The 22,062-nt window shown below is 36.3% G+C and overlaps 1 protein-coding gene across 1 annotated transcript in view; it reads left to right on the plus strand.

Annotated features, from left to right (window-relative positions):
- Window positions 1–13,398: 13,398 nt before the first annotated feature.
- RNF128 (ring finger protein 128) overlaps window positions 13,399–22,062 on the plus strand; it is an 89,791-nt gene continuing 81,127 nt past the window's right edge. The window contains exon 1 of the mRNA XM_017546433.1: window positions 13,399–13,964. Within this exon, the coding sequence (XP_017401922.1) occupies window positions 13,559–13,964 (406 nt within the window). The 5' untranslated portion in view covers window positions 13,399–13,558. The remainder of the gene's footprint in view (window positions 13,965–22,062) is intronic.

Below are 22,062 nucleotides of genomic sequence, written 5' to 3' on the forward strand. Positions count from 1 at the left end.
GTTTCACCATGTTGACCAGGATGGTCTCGATCTCTTGACCTCGTGATCCACCCGCCTCGGCCTCCCAAAGTGCTGGGATTACAGGCGTGAGCCACCGCGCCCGGCCTAGTAAAATGTTTAAATAATAATACAATTTCTATTAGTATATTGGGTCACTACTAGATAAATTCTATGCTATGGGGCTCACAAAATAATGAGCAAAATTATTGCAGCTTATATCCAAATCTTCTTCAAGTGCCTACTCCATGCCTAGCACTAGGAAAACAACACAATACAAGCAAAAATAAACATGGCCCCTATTATCATGGAACTTAATAGTCTCTTGAAGGAGAAACACATCCAAGTAATTGCTCAAATAAGTGAGACAAATATATCAGTAGAAACATGTGATTTATATTAGAGCTTTTTAACAAAGTGAAGGGCACTAGGAAAGTTTTTCCTGAGGAAGTGAACTTGAGGTATAAAGGATATGCAGCAAAAGGTGTGTTTGAGAACTTATAAGGATTGATATGGCTGAAATGAGATACAAGATGAGACAGGCAAATAGACAAGGGCTCTTAGAGACTATACTGTCTTATAGGCCACGGTAAAGACTTTAGTAAGTTAGTATCTTTAAAGCACTGGGAAGCCATTGAAAGATTTATGGCTAGTATATGCCATGATTCAATTCCTGTTTTAGAATGGTTACTGTCTACTGGAAGGAGAACAGATTATAAGGAGGTTGGCAGAGACTGCTATAACAGTTGTACCCTAATACCTGTCCTCTTCTTCTATAGTAATAGATCTCCCAATATTTATCTGGGAACATAGCTACCTAGAATAAAGAATACCTTGCTCTGCTTCCTTTGTAGCTAGGTATGGCCTTATGACCAAGTCCTGACCAATGGGAGTGAGCATGATATGTAGAATTTCAGAACCATTCCCTCAAAGGTTAAGAGGGAACGCTTTATTTCCTTCCATCCCCCACTTCCTGCTAGCTATAAAGTGAGCATAATCATGAGACATTGTGGATCATGCAGAAAAGTGCAACACCCTAGGGATTGCAGAGCAACCAGCTATTAGGAGCCTAGGTCCCTGTCATTGTGCAGCTGCCATGCCAGCTTTGTATACTGCTTACCTGTTTTGGCTGTTACATGAGATAAATAAATAAATAAACTTCTATTTTCTTTAAGTCACTATTGTTTTGAGTCTCTGAACAGAAGTTTAACCTGTATTCTACAAATGCAGGAGGCAACGGTGAAAGCAAGGAGACCAGCTAGGTAACAAATGATATTAAGAGATGGATGTATTCAATATAATTTTTCAAGGTAAATTAAAATGCAGATTTTATGCTTATGGTTAAAATACAGATATTTTTTGAGACAGAGACTTGCTTTGTCACACAGGCTAGAGTGTAGTGGCGTGATCTTGGCTCACTGCAACCTCCGCCTTCCAGGTTCAAGCAATTGTCTGCCTCAGCCTCCCGAGTAACTGGGATTACAGGTGCCTGCCACCACGCCCAGCTAATTTTTGTATTTTTGGTAGAGATGGGGTTTCATCTTCTTGGCCAGGCTGGTCTTGAACTCTTGACCTTATGATGCACCAGCCTTGGACTCCCAAACTGCTGGGATTACAGGTGTGAGCCACCTCACCCAGCTAAAATACATAATTTAAAGATAATAAGTACTTTCATTAAGGTACTTAATATTAAGTACAAGTAGTTGAAAAAGTCTAGTAGTGTTAAATTTTGACAGTACTATATATTAGTGGTTCTCAAACTTAGCTTCATATTGATATCACCTGGAAAGCTTCATAATTACTGTGCCTGAGATGCACCTCTGATTGGGGTGCAGCCTGGGCACTGGAGTAGTTAAAAGCTCTCCAGGTGATTTTAATATGCAAATAAGTTTGAGAACCATTGATATATAGTACTGTTTCAAGCATTTATTAGTTTTATTAGCACTCAAGCTTCACACAGTACTTTGAACTGACCTCCTATTTAAGCACTGCAATTTCATGTACTCTTAATGCAGCTTTGTTATGAATTGTGCTGCTGGGAAGGAAAACATTAGGAATTGGTAATTTGTAAACAACTTTTTCACAGAGCTCTAGTGTGTTGCATTTGGAAAAGACCTTATAGATAAATCCTAGTCTAACCTTGTTTATTGCGCAAATGAAGAAAAGAGCCCAGAGAGATTTTTATTTTCCCGAGGATATGATACTAGTTATTTCAGACTTGGCCCTTGTGGCAAATTTTGGTTTGTGAGATGCTTCATAAATGTTCAGAGTACCACTTAAAGTAAAAGTAAACATCAAATATTTATAGATTGGAAGCTGGAGCACAGTGAGTTTAATGTGAAATGGCAGCAACTCACCTGTCAAAACTAGAACTAGATCCAGCTACTATACATCGTGTAGAAGTTGTATGCTCTAGAGTTCTTAAACTTGAAAGTGTATAGAAATTACCTGGAGAGATTATTTTAAAAGTAAGTTCCTAGGTTTCCCCTCAGACTTTGATTCAAGATGATGGAGGATGGGACCCAAGAACCTTCATTTAATGAGCTTCCAAGGTATCCTAATGTAGGTGTTCCACAGACAAACTAAAAACACTGAATAGACACTTAGACCATTCACCATCTGCCAAATTACCTCAAGAGTTGGAAAAAAATTGTATTGATGGGTATTTAGTATTTTAGGACTAATTCTACTCAACTGCAAATTTTTGAAAACAATTTAAAATTATATTTGCAAGTTGTGACTCTCTCTGAAAGTCATAAAAGGAAAATGCAAAAGCACTTGCATGCATCATATATGATGATGGTTACCATAAAGTCATGTACTTCAGGGGTAAGCAGAACAAGATGGTTAAAAAGAAAGCTCCAGCAATTACATGCAAAACAGGAACACAAAACTGAACAACTATACACGCAAAAACACCTTTATAAGAACCAAAACTCAGGTGAGTGATCACAGTACCTGGTTTTAACGTTACATTAAGGAAGGAGGCACTGAAGAGGTAGAAAAGACAGTCTTGAATTGTCTATACCACCAGTCTCTCAGCAGCAGCCACATGGTGTGGACAGAGAATCTGTACGCAAGGGGTAGGGAGAGTGCAGTGATTGTGGGACTTTGCATTAGAATTCAGTACTGCCTTGTCACAGAAGAAAGCAACACAGAGCATAATTCAGCCAGTGCCTGCAGAGGAGGCATTTAGAACACCCCTAGCCAGGGGGAATCCTCCATCCCAGTGATAGGAACCTGAGTTCCAGCAAGCCCTACCATCACAGGCTGAAGTGTTTGGGGTCCTAAATAAACGAAAGGCAGTCTACGCCACAAGGACTGCAATTCCTGGGCAAGCAACAGTGCTGTGCAGGAGTCACAGACAGTGAGGCACCAGCCAAGGCAGCCAAGGGAGTGCCTGTATCACCCCTCCCCCAACCTTAGTCAGTGCAGCTCACAGCTCCAAGAGAGACTCCTTCCTTCTGGTTGAGGAGAGGAGAGGGGAGAGTAAAGAGGACTTTGTCTTGCAACTTGGATAGAAGCTCAGTCAAAGTAGGATAAAGCACTGGGCAGAGTGCTGAGGCTTCCATTCCAGGCTTCAGCTCCCAAATAACGTTTCTAGATACACCCTGGGCCAGAAGGTAACCTGCTACCTTGAAAGGAAAGACACTGTGCTAGCAGGATTTATTGCCTGCTGACTAAAGAGGCCTTGGGTCCTGAATAATCAGCTGTGGTAGCCAGACAGTACTCACTGTTGGCCATGGGTGAGAGTCAGAGACATACAGGCTTCAGGTATGATCCAGCGTATTCCCAGCTGTGGTGGCTACAGGGAGAGGCTCTTTCTGATTGAGGCAAGGAGAGGGAAGAATAAAGGGACTTTGGTTTGCAGATTGGGCACCAGCTCAGCCATATTGGGGTAGAGCACCAAGCAGGATCCTGGTGTTTCTGATACCAGGCCTTTGCTCCTGGATAGCATTTCTGGACCTTCCCTGGGCCAGAGGGTATCCAAGTGCCCTTATGGAGAGACCCAGGCCTGGAAGCATTCACCACAGGCTGACAGAAGAGCTCTTGGCCATTGAGTAAACATCAGCAGTAGCCAGGCAGTACTTGCCACACCCTGGGGTGGTGATGGCCCCAGGGAAAGACTCCTCTGCTTGAGAAAAGTGGAGGAAAGGGTAAAAAAGATTTGGTCTTGCAACTTGGGTACCACATCAACTTCCGTAGAATAGAGCACCAAGTATATTCCTAAGATCCCAACACTAGTCCCTGGCTCCTGGATAGCATCTCTGGACCATCCCAAGATTGAGTGAGGAACTTGTCACTCTGAAGGGAAGGACACACACCTGGTTGCATTTGCCACTTGTTAATTTTAAAGCTCTAAGGCCTTGAGTAAACATAGATGGTCAGCAGGCAGTGGTCATCATGGTCCTTGTGCAAAACCCAGTGCTGTGTTGGCTTCATAGCTGACCCAGCACAGTTCCAATAGTGGTGAGAACAGGAGTACTTGTATCAACCCTCACTTAGCTCCAGGAAGTTCAGCACAGAGAGAGAGAGAGAGAGGTTCTGCTTTTTGGGGGGAAAGTAAGGGAAGAGAACAAGAGTCTCTGCCTGGTAATCCAGGGAATTCTTCCAGACTTACCCAAGACCACCAAGGAGATAACTGTGTGTCTACAAGAGACACAGAATTACTGGGTTTGGAGTGCCCCCTAATGAATACATGGCTGTAGTGGCAGAAGACTTAAAACACAATGCCTAAGACCCTTCAAAGACTTAGAAAGCTTCCTTAAGCAAGTTGGGTACAAACAAGCCCAGACAGTGAAGACTACAATAAGTACCTATCCTTTCAATGTCCAAAGTCCACAATCATCTAGGCCATCCAAGAAAACATGACCTCACCAAATGAATTAAACCAGTGACCAATCCCGAAGAGACAGAGATAGGCGATATTTCAGACAGAGAACTCAAATAAGTGAGCTATTTCGAGGAAGCTCAATGAAATTCCAGGTAACATGGAAAAGACTTTCGAATCCTATCAGATAAATTTCACAAAGAAACTGAAATAATTTTTAAAAAGCAGAAATTGTGGAGCTGAAAAATGCGATTGACATACTGAAGAATGCATCAGAGTTTCTTAACAATAACAAAAAATGATCAAGCACAAGAAAGAATTAGTGAGCTTGAAGAAAGCCTATTTGAAACTATAAAAAGCAGATAAAAGAAAAAGAATAAGAAAAAGAGTGAAACACTCCTATAGGATCTAGAAAATAGCATCAAAAGGGCAAATCTAAGAGTTATGAGTCTTAAAAAGGAAGTAGAGAAATTAGGGTAGAATGTTTATTTGAAGGAATAATAACAGAGAACTTCCCAAACCTAGAGAAAGATATGAATACTCAAGCACAAGAAAGTTATAGAACACCAAGGAGATTTAACCCAAAGAAGACTACCTCAAGGCATTAAGCAATAAATTTTCAAAGGTTGAGGATAAAGAAAGGATCCTAAAAGCAGCAAGAGAAAAAACAACTAACATACCAAGAAGCTCCAATATGCCTGGCAGCAGACTTTTCAGTGGAAACCTTATAGGCTAGGAGAGAACAGCATGACATATTTGAAGTACTGAAGGAAAGAAACTTTTATCCTAGAATAGACTATCCAGCAAAAATATTCTTAAAACATGAAGGAGAAATAAAGACTTTCCCAGACAAACAGAAGCGGAGGGACTTCATCAACACCACACATATCCTATAAAAAATGCTAAAGGGAGTTCTTCAATCTGAAAGAAAAGGATGTTAATGAGTAATAAGAAATCATCTGAAGAGACAAAACTCATGGGTAATAGTAAGTACACAGAAAAAAAACAAAATAATATTACACTGCAAATGTTGTATGTAAACTACATATATCTTGAGTAGAAAGACTAAGAGACGAACCTATCAAAAATAAAAATACAACAACTTTTCAAGATATAGATAGTATAATAAAATATAAATAGAAAAACAAAAGTTAAAACATGAGGGGTGAAGTTAAAGTACAGAGTTTTTATTAGTTTTCTCTTTGCTTGTTTGCTGGTTTATTTATGCCAATTAGTGTTAAGTAGTTACCAGTTTAAAATAGTTATAAAATATTATCTGCAAGCCTTGTGGCAACCTCAAATCAAAGAACCTACAACAAATACACAAAATAAATAATCAAGAAGTCATAACACCAGAGAAAATCACCTTTACTAAAAGAAAGACAGTAATGAAGGATATAAGGAAGAGAAGACCACAAACAACCAGAAAACAAATAACTGTCAAGAGTAAGTTCTTACTTATCAATAATAAGATTGAATAAATGAACTAAACTCTCCAATCAATGGATAGACAATGGCTGAATGGGTGAAACAAAAAACAAGACCCAACTATCTTCTATCTATGAAAAACACATTTTACCTATAAAGACACACATAGACTGAAAATAAAGGGATAGAAAAAGATACTTCATGTGAAAGAAAACCAAAAAGGAGCAGGAGTAGCTATCCTTACATTAGACAAAATGTATTTCAAGACAAAAGCTGTAAAAAGAGACAAAGAAGATCATTACATAATGATAAAGGGATCAATTCAGCCAGAGGATATAATGATTGTAAATATATATGTACCCAAAACTAGAACACCCAGATATATAAAAAGTAAATATTATTAGAGCTAAAGAGAGATAAGAGAGATTTATTAGGATAAAATGATAACTGGAGGCTTCAATATCCTGCATCTCTGCATCCAGCATTAGACAGATCTTCCAGACAGAAAATCAACAATGAAACATTGAACTTAATCTGCACTATAGAGCAAATGGGCCTAATAGATATTTGCAGGACATTTCATCCAATGGCTATAGAATACACATTATTCTACTCATCACATGGGTTGTTCTCAAGGACAGACCATATGTTAGTCCACAAAACAAGTTTTTAAAATTCAAAAAAATGATGAAATTATATCAAGTATCTTCTCTGCCCACAATGGAATAAAACTAGATCTCAAAAACAAGAGGAATTATGGAAATTATAAAATCATATAGAAATTAAACAATATGCTCCTTAGTGACCAGTGGGGGTCAGTGAAGAAACTAAGAACAAAACTAAAAAAATTATGGAAACAAATTATAATGGAAATACAACATATTAAAATGTATTATATATAGCAAATGCAGTGCTAAGGGGAAAGTTTATAGCAATAAGCACCTACCTTTTAAAAGTAGAAAAACTTCAAATAACCAACCTAACAATACATCATAAAGCAGAGCTAGAAAAGCAACAGCAAACAAAATTCAAAATTAGTACAAGAAAAGTAATAAAGATCAGAGCAGAAATAAATGAAATTGAAATTTTAAAAAATACAAAACATCAGTGAAACAAAAACTTGTTTTTTTCAAAATATAAATAAAATTGACAAACCTTTAGCCAATCTAGCTAAGGAAAAAAAAGAGACAATCCAAATAAATAAAATCAGAGATGAAAAGGAGACAATTCAACTGATACTGCAGAAATTTGAAGGATCATTCAAGGCTGCTATGAGCAACCATATGTCAATAAATTGGAGAACATAGAAGAAATGGATAAATTCGTAGATTCATACAACCTGCCAAGATTGAACCATAAAGAAATCCAAAGCCTGAGCAGGACAATAACAAGTAACGAGATCTAAGTCATAATAAAAAGTCTCCCAGTAAAGAAAAATTGGAGACCCAATGGTTTCACCACTGAATTCTACCAAATATTTAAGAAGAACTAATAACAATTCCTCTCAAACTATTCCATAAAATAGAGAAGGAGAAAATATTAATCAAAGAAATAAAATACCTCTAAAATGAAAACTATAAAACATTAACTCAAAAAATTGAAGGGGCCACACACACAAAAAAAGAGTCCATGTTTATGGGTTGGAAGAATCAATATTGTTAAAATGTACATAATACCCAAAGCAATCTACAGATTCAACACAATCCCTACTAAAATACCAACGACGTTCTTCACAAAGAGAAAAAGAAATTTTCTAATATTTATATAAAATCCGAAAAGATTCAGAATAGCCAAAGTGATCCTGAACAAAAAGAACAAAACCAGTGGTATCACATTGCCTGACTTCAAACTGTACTACGCAGCTATAGTAACCAGAACAGCATGGTACTGGTATAAAAACACAGAGACCAATGGAACAGAATAGAGAAACCAGAAATAAAACCATATATCTAAAGTGAATTCATTTTTAACAAATATGCCAACAGCATACATTGGGGAATGGACAGCCTCTTCAATAAATGGTGATGGGAAAACTGGATATATACGTATGCAGAGGAATAAAACTAGACCCTATCTGTCATCATATACAAAAATCAAATCAAAATGGATTAAAGAATTAAATCTAAGACTTTAAACTCAAACTACTACAAGAAAACATTGGGGAAACTCTCCAGGTCATTGGATAGGGCAAAGATTTCTTGAGTAACACTCTACAAGCATAGGCAACCAAATAAGAAATGGACAAATGAGATCATATCAAGTTAAAAACCTTCTGCACAGCAAAGGAAACAATCAACAAAGTGAAGAGACAATTCACAGAATGGGAGAAAATATTTGCAAAATATTCATCTGACAAGGGATTAATAACCAAAATAGGTAAGGAACTCAAGCAACTTATAGGACAGAATCTAATAATTCAATCAAAATGGGCAAAAGATCTGAAAAGAGATTTCTCAAAGGAAGGCATACGAATGTCAAACAGATTAATGAAAATGTACATAACATAATTGGTCATCAGAGAAATGCAAACCAAAACTACAATGATATATCATCTTACCCCAGTTAAAATGGCTTTTATCCAAAAGACAGGCAATAATTAATACTGGTGAGGATGTGGAGAAAAGAGAACCCTTCCATGATGTTGGTGAGAATGTAATTTAATACCACTACTATAGAGAACAGCTTGGAGGTTCCTCAAAAAACTAAAATAGAACTGCCATATGATCCAATCCCACTGTTAGGCCTATATACAAAAGAAAGGAACTCAATATATTGAAAATATATCTATGCCCCTATGTCTATTGCAGCAGTATTCACAATAACCACAATTTGGAAGCAATCTAAGTGTCCATCAACAGACGAATGAATAAAGAAAATGTGGTATATATAGATAATAGAGTACTATTTGGCCATAAAAAATAATAAGATTCTGTCATTGGCAACAACATAAGTAGAACTGGAGATCATCATGTTAAGTGAAATAAGCCAGGCACAGAAAGATAAACTTTGCATGTTCTCACTTATTTGTGGAAGCTAAAAATTAATACAATTGAATTCGTGGATATAGATAGAAAAAGGATGGTTACAAGGCTTGGAAGAGTAGTGTGGAGGGGGTTAGCAGGGAGGGTTGTTGGATACAAAAATATAGTTAGATAGAATGAATAAGATCTAGTATTTGATAGCACAACAGGGTGAGTACAGTCAACAATTTGTTGTACATTTACAAATAACCAGAAGAGTATACTTGGGTTGTTTATAACACAAAGTGAAAATAAATGCTTGAGATGATGGATATCAATTTGCCCTGTGATTATTACACGTTGCATGCCTGTATCCAAATATCTCATGTTCCCCATAAATATATGCACCTTCTAAGTACCCACACACAAAATAAATTTAAGTTGTTTACTTCAACTTGAAGTGCAATTTAACATAATAATTTAGGAATGTTCTCTTATTACACCAACACTGGCACAAGATGTTATGGGAAAGTTGTCATTGTTTAAAATTTATTTTATTTGTACTTTTTTAATATATATAGAGAGAGACAGGGCTTTGTCCTGTTGCCCAGGCTGGTCTTGAACTCCTGAGCTCAAGCAATCTTCCAGCCTCAGCCTCCCAAAGTGCTGGGATTGTAGGCATGAGCCACTGCACCCAACAAAGTTGTCCTTTTTTCAGAACTTAATTATCTAACTTGTGCAAAGATATGTGAAGATTTGACACTAGTATCTTCAGATTATTTAACAGGGAGCCAGTGGTAAAGGCCTGGGTGTGCTTTCCTACCTTTCTCCTTGTCTGTGCATACAATTACACTTCTTTTTAAAGATACAGAGAAGGCTTGGTTTTATTACCAAAAGAAAGTCATAGTGTGCATATTAATCTGTAACTTGCTTTGCTTTTCATGGGTATAAAATCTTTAATAATATGTAATAAAATATCTTTGGGTCACTTGCTACAAATATTTCCCCAATGTATCACTGCCCATTTGAAATCATTTAACATTGTTGAGTGGGCAAATGTTCCACTTTAATCTTTCCCACTGATAAGACAGTCTTTTCCTTTTCACAAGGTTTAATAAATACTCAGCTCTGTTGTCTGCTTTTAAAAATTTTTTAATTGTCTGTTTTAAAAAATTCTTAACTTTTCAGAAAACATTAATATTTAATCCAATTGTAATTTATTTGGGTGGTGAGGAAGAAATGAAGAGCAACTAATCATTTTCCTCCTTTAACTAGCCAATTGTTTTATCACCCTTTATTGAATGGTGCCTTTTTGGGTTATTTTGTTTTGTCTTGTTTCGTTTTTTGAGACAGGCTGAAGTGCAGTGGTGCAATCTCAGTTCACTGCCGCCTCCACCACCCAGGCTCAAGCAATACTCCTGCCTCAGCCTCCTGAGTAGCTGGGGCCACAGCTGCACACCACCACACCAACTAATTTTTATTTTTTGTATTTTTGGTAGAGATGGGGTTTCACCATGTTGCCCACGGTGATCTCAAACTCCAGAGGTCAAGCAATCTGCCCACTTCTGCCTCTCAAAATGCCGAGATTACAGGCATGAGCCACTGCACCTGGCCTTTTTGTATTTTTTTGTTGATAGGTCATAGTTGTACACATTTTTGGGGTACATGTGATATTTTGATGATGCATACAATGTGTATAAACCAAATCAGGATAATTGGGATATCCATCGCCTCAAACATTTATCTTTTCTTTGTGTTGGGATCATTACAATTCTTCTCTTCTAGCTGTTTTGAAATATACTATACACTATTGCTAACTATACTCACCCTTCTGTACTATCAAATACTAGAACTTCTGCCTTCTAGCTACTGTATTCTTGTACCCATTAACCAACTTCTCTTCATCCCTCTCTCCTCCTTCCCTTCCCAGGCTCTGGTAACTACCTTGGAGACATGGGAGGAGGAAAGAGGCAGGAGTGCTTTTCCTTAGTGTATTTTTGTTCTGAATTGTTTCCTGAATAGGTAAAATGTGTTAAGATTTTTTAAATGTTCAAACATTCAACCTATTAAATCCACTGAAAAAATATCTTAAGATATAATCTTAAATAGAGAAAAAGTTATTTTAACAAAATGATAATAGCAAAATATTATTTAAAATTTTGACCAAACAAACAAAATGGAATGACTAAGCAAACTGAGGTATTTCCATTAATGGAACATCATTTATACAACAAAGCATTGTCTTCAAAGATTGTAGGATAAAATATAAAATGACTAAGCTACTAAATGAAAAATGAATTTAAAATATATAAATATGATTATGTAACTAAGAAAAAATATCTACACAAAATAATGAAAATAAATTTTAAGACAAACAAAACAAGATTATTTTTTAAAATTTGACTTCTAACAGATTTAGGTAACTTCTCACTCATTTGCTTTTAAAGTTTTTCATGAGAATTTTTTTTAAGGAGTAATTTAATTTAATTACTGGCAGAAAAGGATAAACTGAATTTCTGAGATTTTACTAATCATTTAAATGTTGAATGCTGATGTTGAATTTATCACAAAAGACTGTCCATCAGCAATCTGTAAGCTAATGGTTTTGACAATATTTATAATAACAATAATAACATTTCTGTTTTTAGTCTGATAATTTTCTTTGGTGAATACAGACTTTATTATGATCTTAAAAATACATCAGAATGATAGCGCTAGCAGCAAAACAATGAACTATTTGTGTTTACTCAAATTTACCATAAGCTAATTCACAAGACCTTTAATCTTTTCAGTTCAATTACACGAATTACTAGGTGATTACTATGTGTATGATGCTAGCTATACCAGGTACTATGGGAGGGTACACAGATGAGTAATTGGCAGCTATGATATGATAGCAAGGTTCATATTTGTATTATATATCTGTTGGGATTTATTCAGCAGTTTCTACTGCTGATTTCCTGAACTCCTTCTCTCTGCTAGGTGGCGTGAACTGTTAATTATCACCTGCAGGGTCCACTCCAACAGTGATATATCAGATGTTTAAAAACCGACAAGAAATAGGAAGAAGAAACAACTTAATTGATCACCTCCATTAACAATGTCTCCTATTTTTCTATTTTTGGTTGTCCTGTCCCCTTGACTCTAGTAATCCTTCCTGATACCAGACTACTTGACTTGGACCTTGGACTACCGTCGTGCCTACCTTCCTTTTGACCTGGTAGCTTTTTACTTCCCTGGCAGCCTGATGCCTGTTTGTCTAGTTTGCTGACTCTTGACCCAGTCAGACTCCTGATATCTCTGTTTGTCTTGTTCGTTCATTTATTCTTTCACCAGCTCTTGGCACACACTGCAATCTCCCCACCCCAGCGATTTTCACAGACCTGTTGACCCTATAGCATATGTGTCCTAATGCTGCTAGCATCCAGAGTATTACTGAATTAAAACAGAACTTGAAATAAAGGAGGCAATGAAATAAATAAAGTTGCCTATACATCTGGAAGAACTAAAAATTTTAAACTGTAAATGTTAAAAATTAAACTTTAAGCAGTCTTTTTTAGAGTAAAACACGTGGGGCACAAAAATTAATGGAATGCAGCAACTCACAGGTATCAATCAACAAATATCTGAGTGCCTGCCATGGGCAAGGCACTATACTTGAAAGAATTTCTAGCCACTGAAACCTGTTTGGCTTCCAATGAATAAACAAGGTAACAGAGGACCTCCCTTAGGGAGGCTGCTAAGAAAAAAAAAAAAAAAAAGAAATTAGAAGAAAAAAAAAGCAGTAGAATTCATTCTACTAATGCCATAGCAATTAAACTTACAGATCTTAACTTACTCCCAGCTGAACTGGTTGATAGCATATTTCAGCAGGGCTTGGAAAACCAGTTTAGTGTTTTAGATATTCTGAGAGAGGTGACTTTCAGCCTTGTCACGTGCGATTCCCCAGAATCCAGTTCCTCATTCCAATCCACTCCATGTTTATGAAAATGCATTAGCTGCAACAAGTAAGAAGAAAAAAAAAATCTTCTGCACGAAGTCATCCAATCCTAATAAGTTGACATGTAAAATAAAGTTGATGGTGTTATTTATTACTAAGGTAGTCCTGGTTAAGGGTTACATGTGTGTATAGTTGGAGGAGGGGCAGGCAAAGGGGAATGTAGATAACTAAAGTGAAATAGAGCTGATGTATTCAGAGCTTATGTTGCTGGAGGTGAGATCAGTTACCTACGTGCAACTGAAATTTCAAACTTCTGTTTAGCAGGGACGTGAGTATACAATGGTGACTGCTAGTTGGAAATATCAGCAGACATCTTAAATTTTATGCTCAAATGCATGAGCAATGAACCAGGAGAATAAGTCCAAGTTTTTTTGGCTCCTTGCAATTTTTACCTTTTTACTTAAAATTACAGCATCTTTTTCAATGAACGCCTATGTGACTGTGACTTATTACAATGAAACCAGCAACTACACTGCAATAGAGACATGTGAATGTGGTGTTTATGGATTAGCTTCACCAGTGGCTAATGCTATGGGGGTGGTAGGCATCCCTAAGAATAATAACTACCAAGCTTGTGACCACAACATTGGGTTTACTACTACTAAGAAGCCCTGGATTGCGCTGATAGAAAGAGGTAACTGTACATTTTCAGAAAAAATTCAGACAGCAGGCAGAAGAAATGCTGATGCTGTTGTGATTTACAATGCTCCAGAGACCGGCAATCAGACAATACAGATGGCAAATTTTGGTAAGTAATAATTGATTCACAAAGAGGGTTAATGTCTGTGTTTATTTTAGAATGGTATTTCCATCTAGAACTGCTCTAAGTTCTGGCAACGAGGTTGTAAAACAACTTTACTTTAAATTTTCTTGCCTGGCACTAGTTGGAATTACTTTATTATTATTCAATATTTTTAATTAATTTGTCCCAAAGACAGTAGCAATTCATGAAGTGATTCCTATTATCTTTTCGTATTTTCTTAGCAATATATATTTCCTCAGTGCGTATTATGTCATAAATTGCTTTTTGATAAACTGTGCCTTTACCACTAAACATTTAAAAAATTAATTTAATTATTAATTTACACCTTTCAGTTTGATTCATTTTCTCCTGCAAGAGGGATTGTATATTTTCAAGTGTGTGAAATTGCAAAACAGTTTCACTATAATTAAACAATAGCCTATTGTAAGCGTGTAAAATGTTACAGAAATGAGGATTTGACTCTACTGTATGCTTGTAAGATTTGTTCATTGTGGATAGGCATGTGTGTTTTTTCCAGACTAGACTTGGTCCAAGAAAAAAACGAATAATTTCAATCAAGGCAAGAGCTGACAGTAGATGAATGCAATATTTTGATAATTGGTGTTATCACTGTCAAATTTGGCCTCTAAGAAAACTAATGCAAAGTAAATTAAGCAGATTTTAGAATCAAAGGAGAAAATCAAACTTATGTTAAGAATAGTATGGTGCTTGGAACGTTCCAAGTTGTACACGTACAATATGGCAGTTTAGTACCAATATTTGAAAAAAAAACTGCTTATCTCACAGAGCATCAAAAAAACAGGTAAGATGATCTTCAATACTACAAAATTATTGTATATGTAACAAAGCTCTATGTGCTACCTTTTGTGACACATCCTGGACATTGCAAGAGCTTGGACATTCACATTTTATGTTATTTTCTAGCTAAGAGCAATTCATAAGCATTCCCTGTCTGTTCCCATGTTTCTACGAGTAAATTTCATTTTGTAGAAAGAAAGTAATGCTATTTTCCGATAAAACTTAGGAATTAAATCTGTTCTAAGGAACCTACTTGCTATGCATTTAAACTTAGAGATCCTGAATACTCTGGGTTTCCTTTTGCATGCACACATTCTACTTACACATTCTCGTGCTATTTTTAAAGTATAAATAATATCAAACTAAATAATAGTTCTATTTTCAAAACTTTCTTTGCAACCTGCATTAGGGACTAATATATAGTTGAATCTAGGTACCCTGCCAGTAAATATGAAATATTTACCAAAGATCACTCACAGTAAATCTCTCCAAAAAAAAAAAAATGCATAGTCATTTGAATATGTGCCTCTGAACAGAGTTTTAAAAAGGAGGCAGTTAGACTTATTATTCAATATATGCCTCCAATATAGCCAAAGATACGTGATCAAAAATATTTTTAAAGAAAAAAAGCTATAGTATTGCACCTGTTTCAAAACAAACACGTTGAAAAAAGATACCGTAATCATCATAACTGTGATAGTTAACATTTATTTGCATTTACTATATATCAAGCACTGTTACAGGGTGTTTGTTTTATTTAATGAATGTTGTTTTTTAACATATAATGATATCAACCCCAAAGAATTAAAACTAAATTTGGAATTTTGCCACTTTAAGATCTGCCAACTAGTGTGCCATTGGATTTCTTCCTTCCTAGAAATTTCCCTTATATAAAAACTATTCAGTGATGCAGTTGACAAACATAAGGCAGTAAGTGTGGATATGAAAACTAGATGAGCAAACACTAGATCATTAAAGACTGCCATTATTTTATGCAAACATTTTGTTTGTTGTTACTGACTTTTCATTCGTGTTTTGTTTCATTTTGACACAGTGGGTGGGGGAAGTCCTCCTATAATAAAGTTCACAGCTTCACCTTCTGTCATCTTGTCTTGTATGACCCCTAAAAACCACCTTTTCAGAAAATCACACTGTAGCTCCCTCAGGCCCTTGTACCCTTCTTCTCTTCCCTGACTCCCCCTACCTCTTCATTTCTTCAGTCCCATTTTCCTGTACTAGGCCTTACTAAGCACTTCCACAATGCTGTGTCTCTTTTCTTCTTTCCGATGTCAATGCTCTCCAGCCAAAGACCACTAGCAACAGATTTGTAGTTTAAAAAGTTAGATTTATTACTTGTTGCAGCAATTGGAAGAGCACATACCATGGAAAACCATGGGGAATCCTAGTAAGAGGGTGTTAACAAGGTCTTGCAGGATTTGGGCTTGCTTCAGTGTTTTGGGGGAGAGTTGAAGGAAGGTGGTTGTTAACCAACCATTCTAGTTTGCTTGAGATTGAAAGTTTCTTGGGATGTGGGACTCTCAGTGTGAAACCAGGAAATTCTTGGGAAAACTATGACAAGTTGGTCACCCTAGCTGGCTTTGTTCTGATCTTGGAGGCTGCCAGTAAGTTGAGGTGATTCTGTGTTTATGTTTCTAAATAAATCTTTTTTATAAGTGGGGAAGACTGGCTCATGGCTAAAGCTGTATTTGGTAAAGAAGCAATAGTTACCTTTATTAGCCAGAATAGAGAGATATTTGGTAATTTTTGTGGCTTTGGACACTGTCCATATGTCTGTGTTTAGACCTGATTATGGAGTAGTCTTTTTTATTTGATTGTTTTGATCCATCATGGTCAAAGATTGACCTTCTCTAATGTTGATGTTCTGTGAGATGGTTTATATTCAACAAGAAAATGTCAAGGCTTAATAGGCTTAATTGAGAGTGCCAGGATAGGTCCTAAATATCAGGGGCAGCTTATCTCTTTCTCACTAGCAATCTACGTCACCCACGCTCCACATCCTTTTACATTTCTGTGCCTCCCCATCCCCTATTAGTTGCCTTCAAGGGACCTGATAAGCCTAAGGGGTGTTTCTGCACCCTTTACCTTACATGGTTTCATGATTTAAATACAGAGTGTCCTTACTCCTGGGTCCAGTCTATTTACAGCTTCCCTACTAACAGTGTTCTTTTTCTGAAGGGGATAATTTCAATCTGTGAATAGCTTCCACTGAGGAAGAATAGTGTATAGCCTAATACTTGGAGATAAACTTTTAACTCAATTTCCCATTGAGCTGTGTCCAATAGCAGTTTCCCAATTTGCTCTTGGATTTCTCCTTTGGATTATATTCTACATTGGTGAATATATGTGTATCTATCTACACACAAGCATATATGTATATATGCACATATTTTCATATTCTAGCTTACCAAAAAGAATAATAGGATTTTGACTTGACATTTTGATGAGGTGGGAAATAGAAGGATATGCCTATCATCTTCTTAAGTAAGTATGTAATGTCGTAACAGTCTTTTCCAAAAACTGTATACAAAGCCATTCGGTTCTATTCTAGTGATACAAGAAAATTCAGGAGTCCTGAGTTATCCAAGCAAAAGACCCAGAACATGTTAAGTACTTGCTTGCTGAGCAGACAGCTTAGGTTAAATTTGCTATTTTTAGGTAAAATGCCTTGAAATGCTTAGATTTGGATGTAGTTTATGTCAGCGAGGTCAGTAATTTGGGAGGGATAAAATGGTTTTTATTTTTTATCATTTCAGCCATGTCCAACGAAGTGGATTAGAGTGAGGTTTGCAGCATTCAGAATCCCCAAAACTCAACGATTCCAAAGTAGTGAAGTGCATGAAAAGGAAGGGTTTAATTATAGCAGCAAACTCACATGCTTTATAAAAATGTTTTTCTAGAAGTAAAAGGAAAAATAAAATCATGGTATGTAAATGAAGTGAGAAGATGACAAAAACTTCAGTAAGACTTTAACTCAGATATGTACATAAAGAACAGCTTAATTCAAGAAAACTGATCAGTTCCATTTCAAATGAGCCTCAAATCTGTCTAGCTCTGTGTATCTCAAAGACACCACTCATTCTATCTTAGACCTCTACAATACCTTTCTAATTGATTTCCCTCCTGCTCTTGTCCTCTTCCAAGCCCAATCCCCAGACTGTAAGCCAAAGTGGTTTTCTGGAGAAAATAAATCTCACCCTGTTTAAAATCCTTCCGTGGCTTCCCATGACACTCGAAGGAAATTCAAACTTCTTTTCAAGACTTTATCCAGCTCTGAATCATCTTGGCTACTCCTGTGACTTCATTTCCTCTCACTCCCTCCTCTCCTACTCACTGAGCTCTTGCCACACCGGATTCCTTTCAGTGCCCCAATTCCACTAAACATTTCCCTGCCAGACAGCCTGAAAGTAACCCTAGATACCTCCCTCATCTTTGATTTCACATCTCATTAAACATAAAGTTCTCTTGATCTTACCTCCAATCATTTCTTAAGTCCATGCATTTTTTCACTTCTGCTGCCTCCATCCAAGCCTGTGCCAACATCATCTTTCACCTGGACCACTGCAATAGCTTTTCAACTGTTCTCCCTGCTATTCTCGCCCCTCTGTAGCACATAGAAGCCAGAGTGATCCTGTGGAAAATGTAATTTCACCCCAATTAGAATAAAATCCATGTCCTGAGCCCAGGCCTACAAGGTTTGATGCTAATCACATACAATCAGACCTTATGCTATGCCCTTCTCCCCGGCATTACCATGCCTCAGCCACTCTGGTCTTCTCTCTATTTCTTAACTAGGAGAAATAAGTGCAAGCTTTTATACTTGCTGTCTTCTCTGTCTGAGTCAATTCTCCTTCAGTTTCTTCACATAATGCTGCCTTGAAAATATAAACATGTCTATCTACTACCCCCAGTCAAGTGCAGGCTACTGCCAGCTCTCTCATTGGCTACTGCAAATAGCCTCCAAACTGGGCTCCCTGCTTCTACCCAACCTACCTCATAATATAGGTCAATCACATCACTCCTCTTCTCAAGGCTCCCCAGTGACTTTCCATTGTTCTTCAAATAAAGTCTAAACTTTATCAGGCCTAAAAGGACTTGCATGATCTGGCCTCTGCCTATCTCTCCAACCTAATAGTCTACTGTTTCCCTTTCCCTCACAATGCTTCAGCCACTCTGATCTTCGGACATTTTCCCCAACATGTGAAGTTTTTTCAACATGGGATGCTTTTTACTTGCTTTGCTCTGTCTCACCACCATCATTATCACTCATAACAGGTATTCCATATTCCAGTTTAGATGCTTCTTCTAACGGGTCTCCCTTGACCTTATCCATATTATTTTCTATCAAAACCTGCTGCTCATGCTTGTTTAAATATCTTTTAATGTATCTTGTCCTTTTTAAAATTTATTTATTTTTAAAATTTATTTTATTTAGTGATTTATTGATTGAGACAGGCTCTTGCTCTGTCACCCAGGCTGGAGTGCAGTAGTATAAACACAGCTCACTGAAGCCTCAAACTCCCTGGGCCCAAGCAATCCTCCCATTTCATCCTCCCAATTAGCTGGGACCACAGGCATGTACCACCACACCAGGCTATTTTATTTTATTTTATTTTATTTTATTTTATTTTATTTTATTTTATTTTATTTTATTAGAGATAGGAGTCTCACTGGGTTGCTCAGGATGGTCTCGAACTCCAGTGTCAAGCAATCCGTCTGCCTCAACATCCCAAACTGCTGAGATTACAGGCATGAGCCATCACACTTGGCCTAATTATTTTCTTATTTATTTATTTTTTGTCTCTCCCACTAGATTGTAAGTTCCAGGAGGACAGAGACCACATCTGTCATGTTTGCCATTATATCCATTGTACTGAGCTTAGTGCATGGTCTTCACTATTTGCTGAATGAATAAAAGTTTAAGAAACTACAAAACAATTCTCTTTAAGTTATGAAAAGGTGGACAAGTTTAAATGAAATTTGGTAAATTCAGAAAACTATTACATTTTTAAATTGTTTTTATTTTTGCTGATACAAGTAATAAATGAGTAGTTTCTCCTATAAAAAATACTAACAATATAATTAGAGTCTCCCCTTGACTACCACCCCCAATTCCAGCACCCTTCCAAGAGATAACTATTGCTGTTCATTCAGTATGTAACCTTTCAGACTTTTTCTATTCACTTTCGCATATATATATGCAGAAAACACATAGTCATTTTGTGTTTTATCTTTACCATTAACAAAGTTATTCTGTAGCTTGCTTCAGCTACTCAACAATAGAAACTGGAGTTATATTCATGTCAGTAAATTTAGCTTTAAATCAAATTTATTCTTTTAGCTATTGCATATTAATTCTTTTAGCTATTGCATATTAATATTGCATACACACACCTAATTTATTTAACCACTCCCCTAGTAATGGACATTTGAGTTTTTTCAATGCTGCTCTTTTATAAACAATACTTCAATTAACATAATTATTGCTGATACATAAGAAAGTTGTTGATATTGATCTTGTATCACTATTGTTGGCCTTGCATCTGACCACCTTGTTGAACTCCTGTTAATTCATCCATTGATTCTCTTGAAATTTCAAGATAAGTGATCGCTTTCTCTAGAAAGTTTTGCTTCTTCTTTTATACTTATTATACCTCTTAATTTTCCCAGTGGTCTTATTCCATTATCTAGGGCTACGATAGTGCTAACAGTATATATCCTTGACTTGTTCTTAATTTTACTGAAAAGTGCTCCCACTGTTCTATCATTGAGTATGTTATTTGATAGAAGCTTCTGGGAGATACTCTTTATTAAGTTTCAGGACTTCAGTAAGGCTTTTGAATTTTGTTATTCTTATTGGTAAGCTAGAATATCAATATATATATGTATATATGCATATATGTTTGTGCGTAAATAGATAGAGATAATAGTCACCATTGTAGGATATGACCTAAAAGGAAAACCTAATAGTTTTCTGTTAGCTTGGGAGAAATAATAAAGTGGTATACAGAAACAATAGGTGATCTCCATAAATTAGGTATAGAAAGAAGAAACAATGGATAAAAGGGACAATTTTGTTTTCCCCCGCAATATAGTTTTATTAGTGCCCTGGATAAAAGAATCAAAAAAAGATTTCATTGCATTTACATATGATTCCAAGTTGAGTGTCAAGTTGTAAAACACAAACAAAAGAAAAAGCATCTTGACAAAGTAGGAAAATTATTTATTAAGAACAAAATGAAGTACCATGGTGAATAGTAAAGAATAATAAATGTGGAAACAGACATAAAATAGACATATATGGGCAAAAAAGATGGATTTCTAAGCAAAATATTTGACAACTACATTGTACCACAAGTCAAATAAAGAATGACATAGCTATTTTTAAAACTGAGATGATCATGGGATGTATTTGTACGTATATAACATGTTAGGTCTGGAAAATAACTCAGCTATACTTTGAATTCATGAATCTCTGCAAACATTATAAGCTTTTGTTTTACCTGGCTTACAAAAACACATGATTTTAGTACCTCTTACATGCTTTCACACAAATGCCCAAGTGCCCACCTCCCCTAGGTACAGGCACATACAAACATAATTGCATAAAAATGTATGTTTATAAGGAAATCAAGATATAGTACCTCTGGGGACCGATTTCGAGATAAAAACAAAATGAGTAAATTTACTGTGATCCCTTTCAATTACATTTCATGTACCTTTCCTCCATTTTAAAATCAAAGAACATTTTGAAAGCATCTAAACAGGTGCTATTTGTTAATTAATATATCTTAAGATATATTAATATCTTGTTAAGCCAAGAGGCTTAACTCTTGGCCTCTTTCTCCTAAATTTTTAATGTTTCATTTATTATATTATGATTTGCTGTTCAGATACAGATTTCCCTCAGAATTACTTGCAATCGTTAGAAAACAGTGTGTGTGTAAATACACACAGAACAATGTCTGAGCAAGATTGTATAAAGTAGGCTACTTGCTCTTGAGTACTCTCTCTCTCTGCCTTTCTCATTTCAGCAGTCCTCAGTTCCTAACTGCCCTTACCCCAGCTTTCCCTCTTCCTTCATTTAAGAGTACATTCAATAGGCAGCAAGGACATCATATAAACAAATTATATCTGTTTCTGTCTAAACTTGCATGTTTTATGTCCTACTTATTTAGAAAACTGTTCAAGATTCAGGTGCTATTTTGATAAAGTTGGGGGAGGGATTTTACTTGTGGCACCTGGAAACAACATACCTTAAGAGAAA

The sequence above is a fragment of the Cebus imitator genome, unplaced genomic scaffold, assembly GCF_001604975.1.
Source record: "Cebus imitator isolate Cc_AM_T3 unplaced genomic scaffold, Cebus_imitator-1.0 Scaffold189, whole genome shotgun sequence".
NCBI classification, from domain to species: domain Eukaryota; kingdom Metazoa; phylum Chordata; class Mammalia; order Primates; family Cebidae; genus Cebus; species Cebus imitator.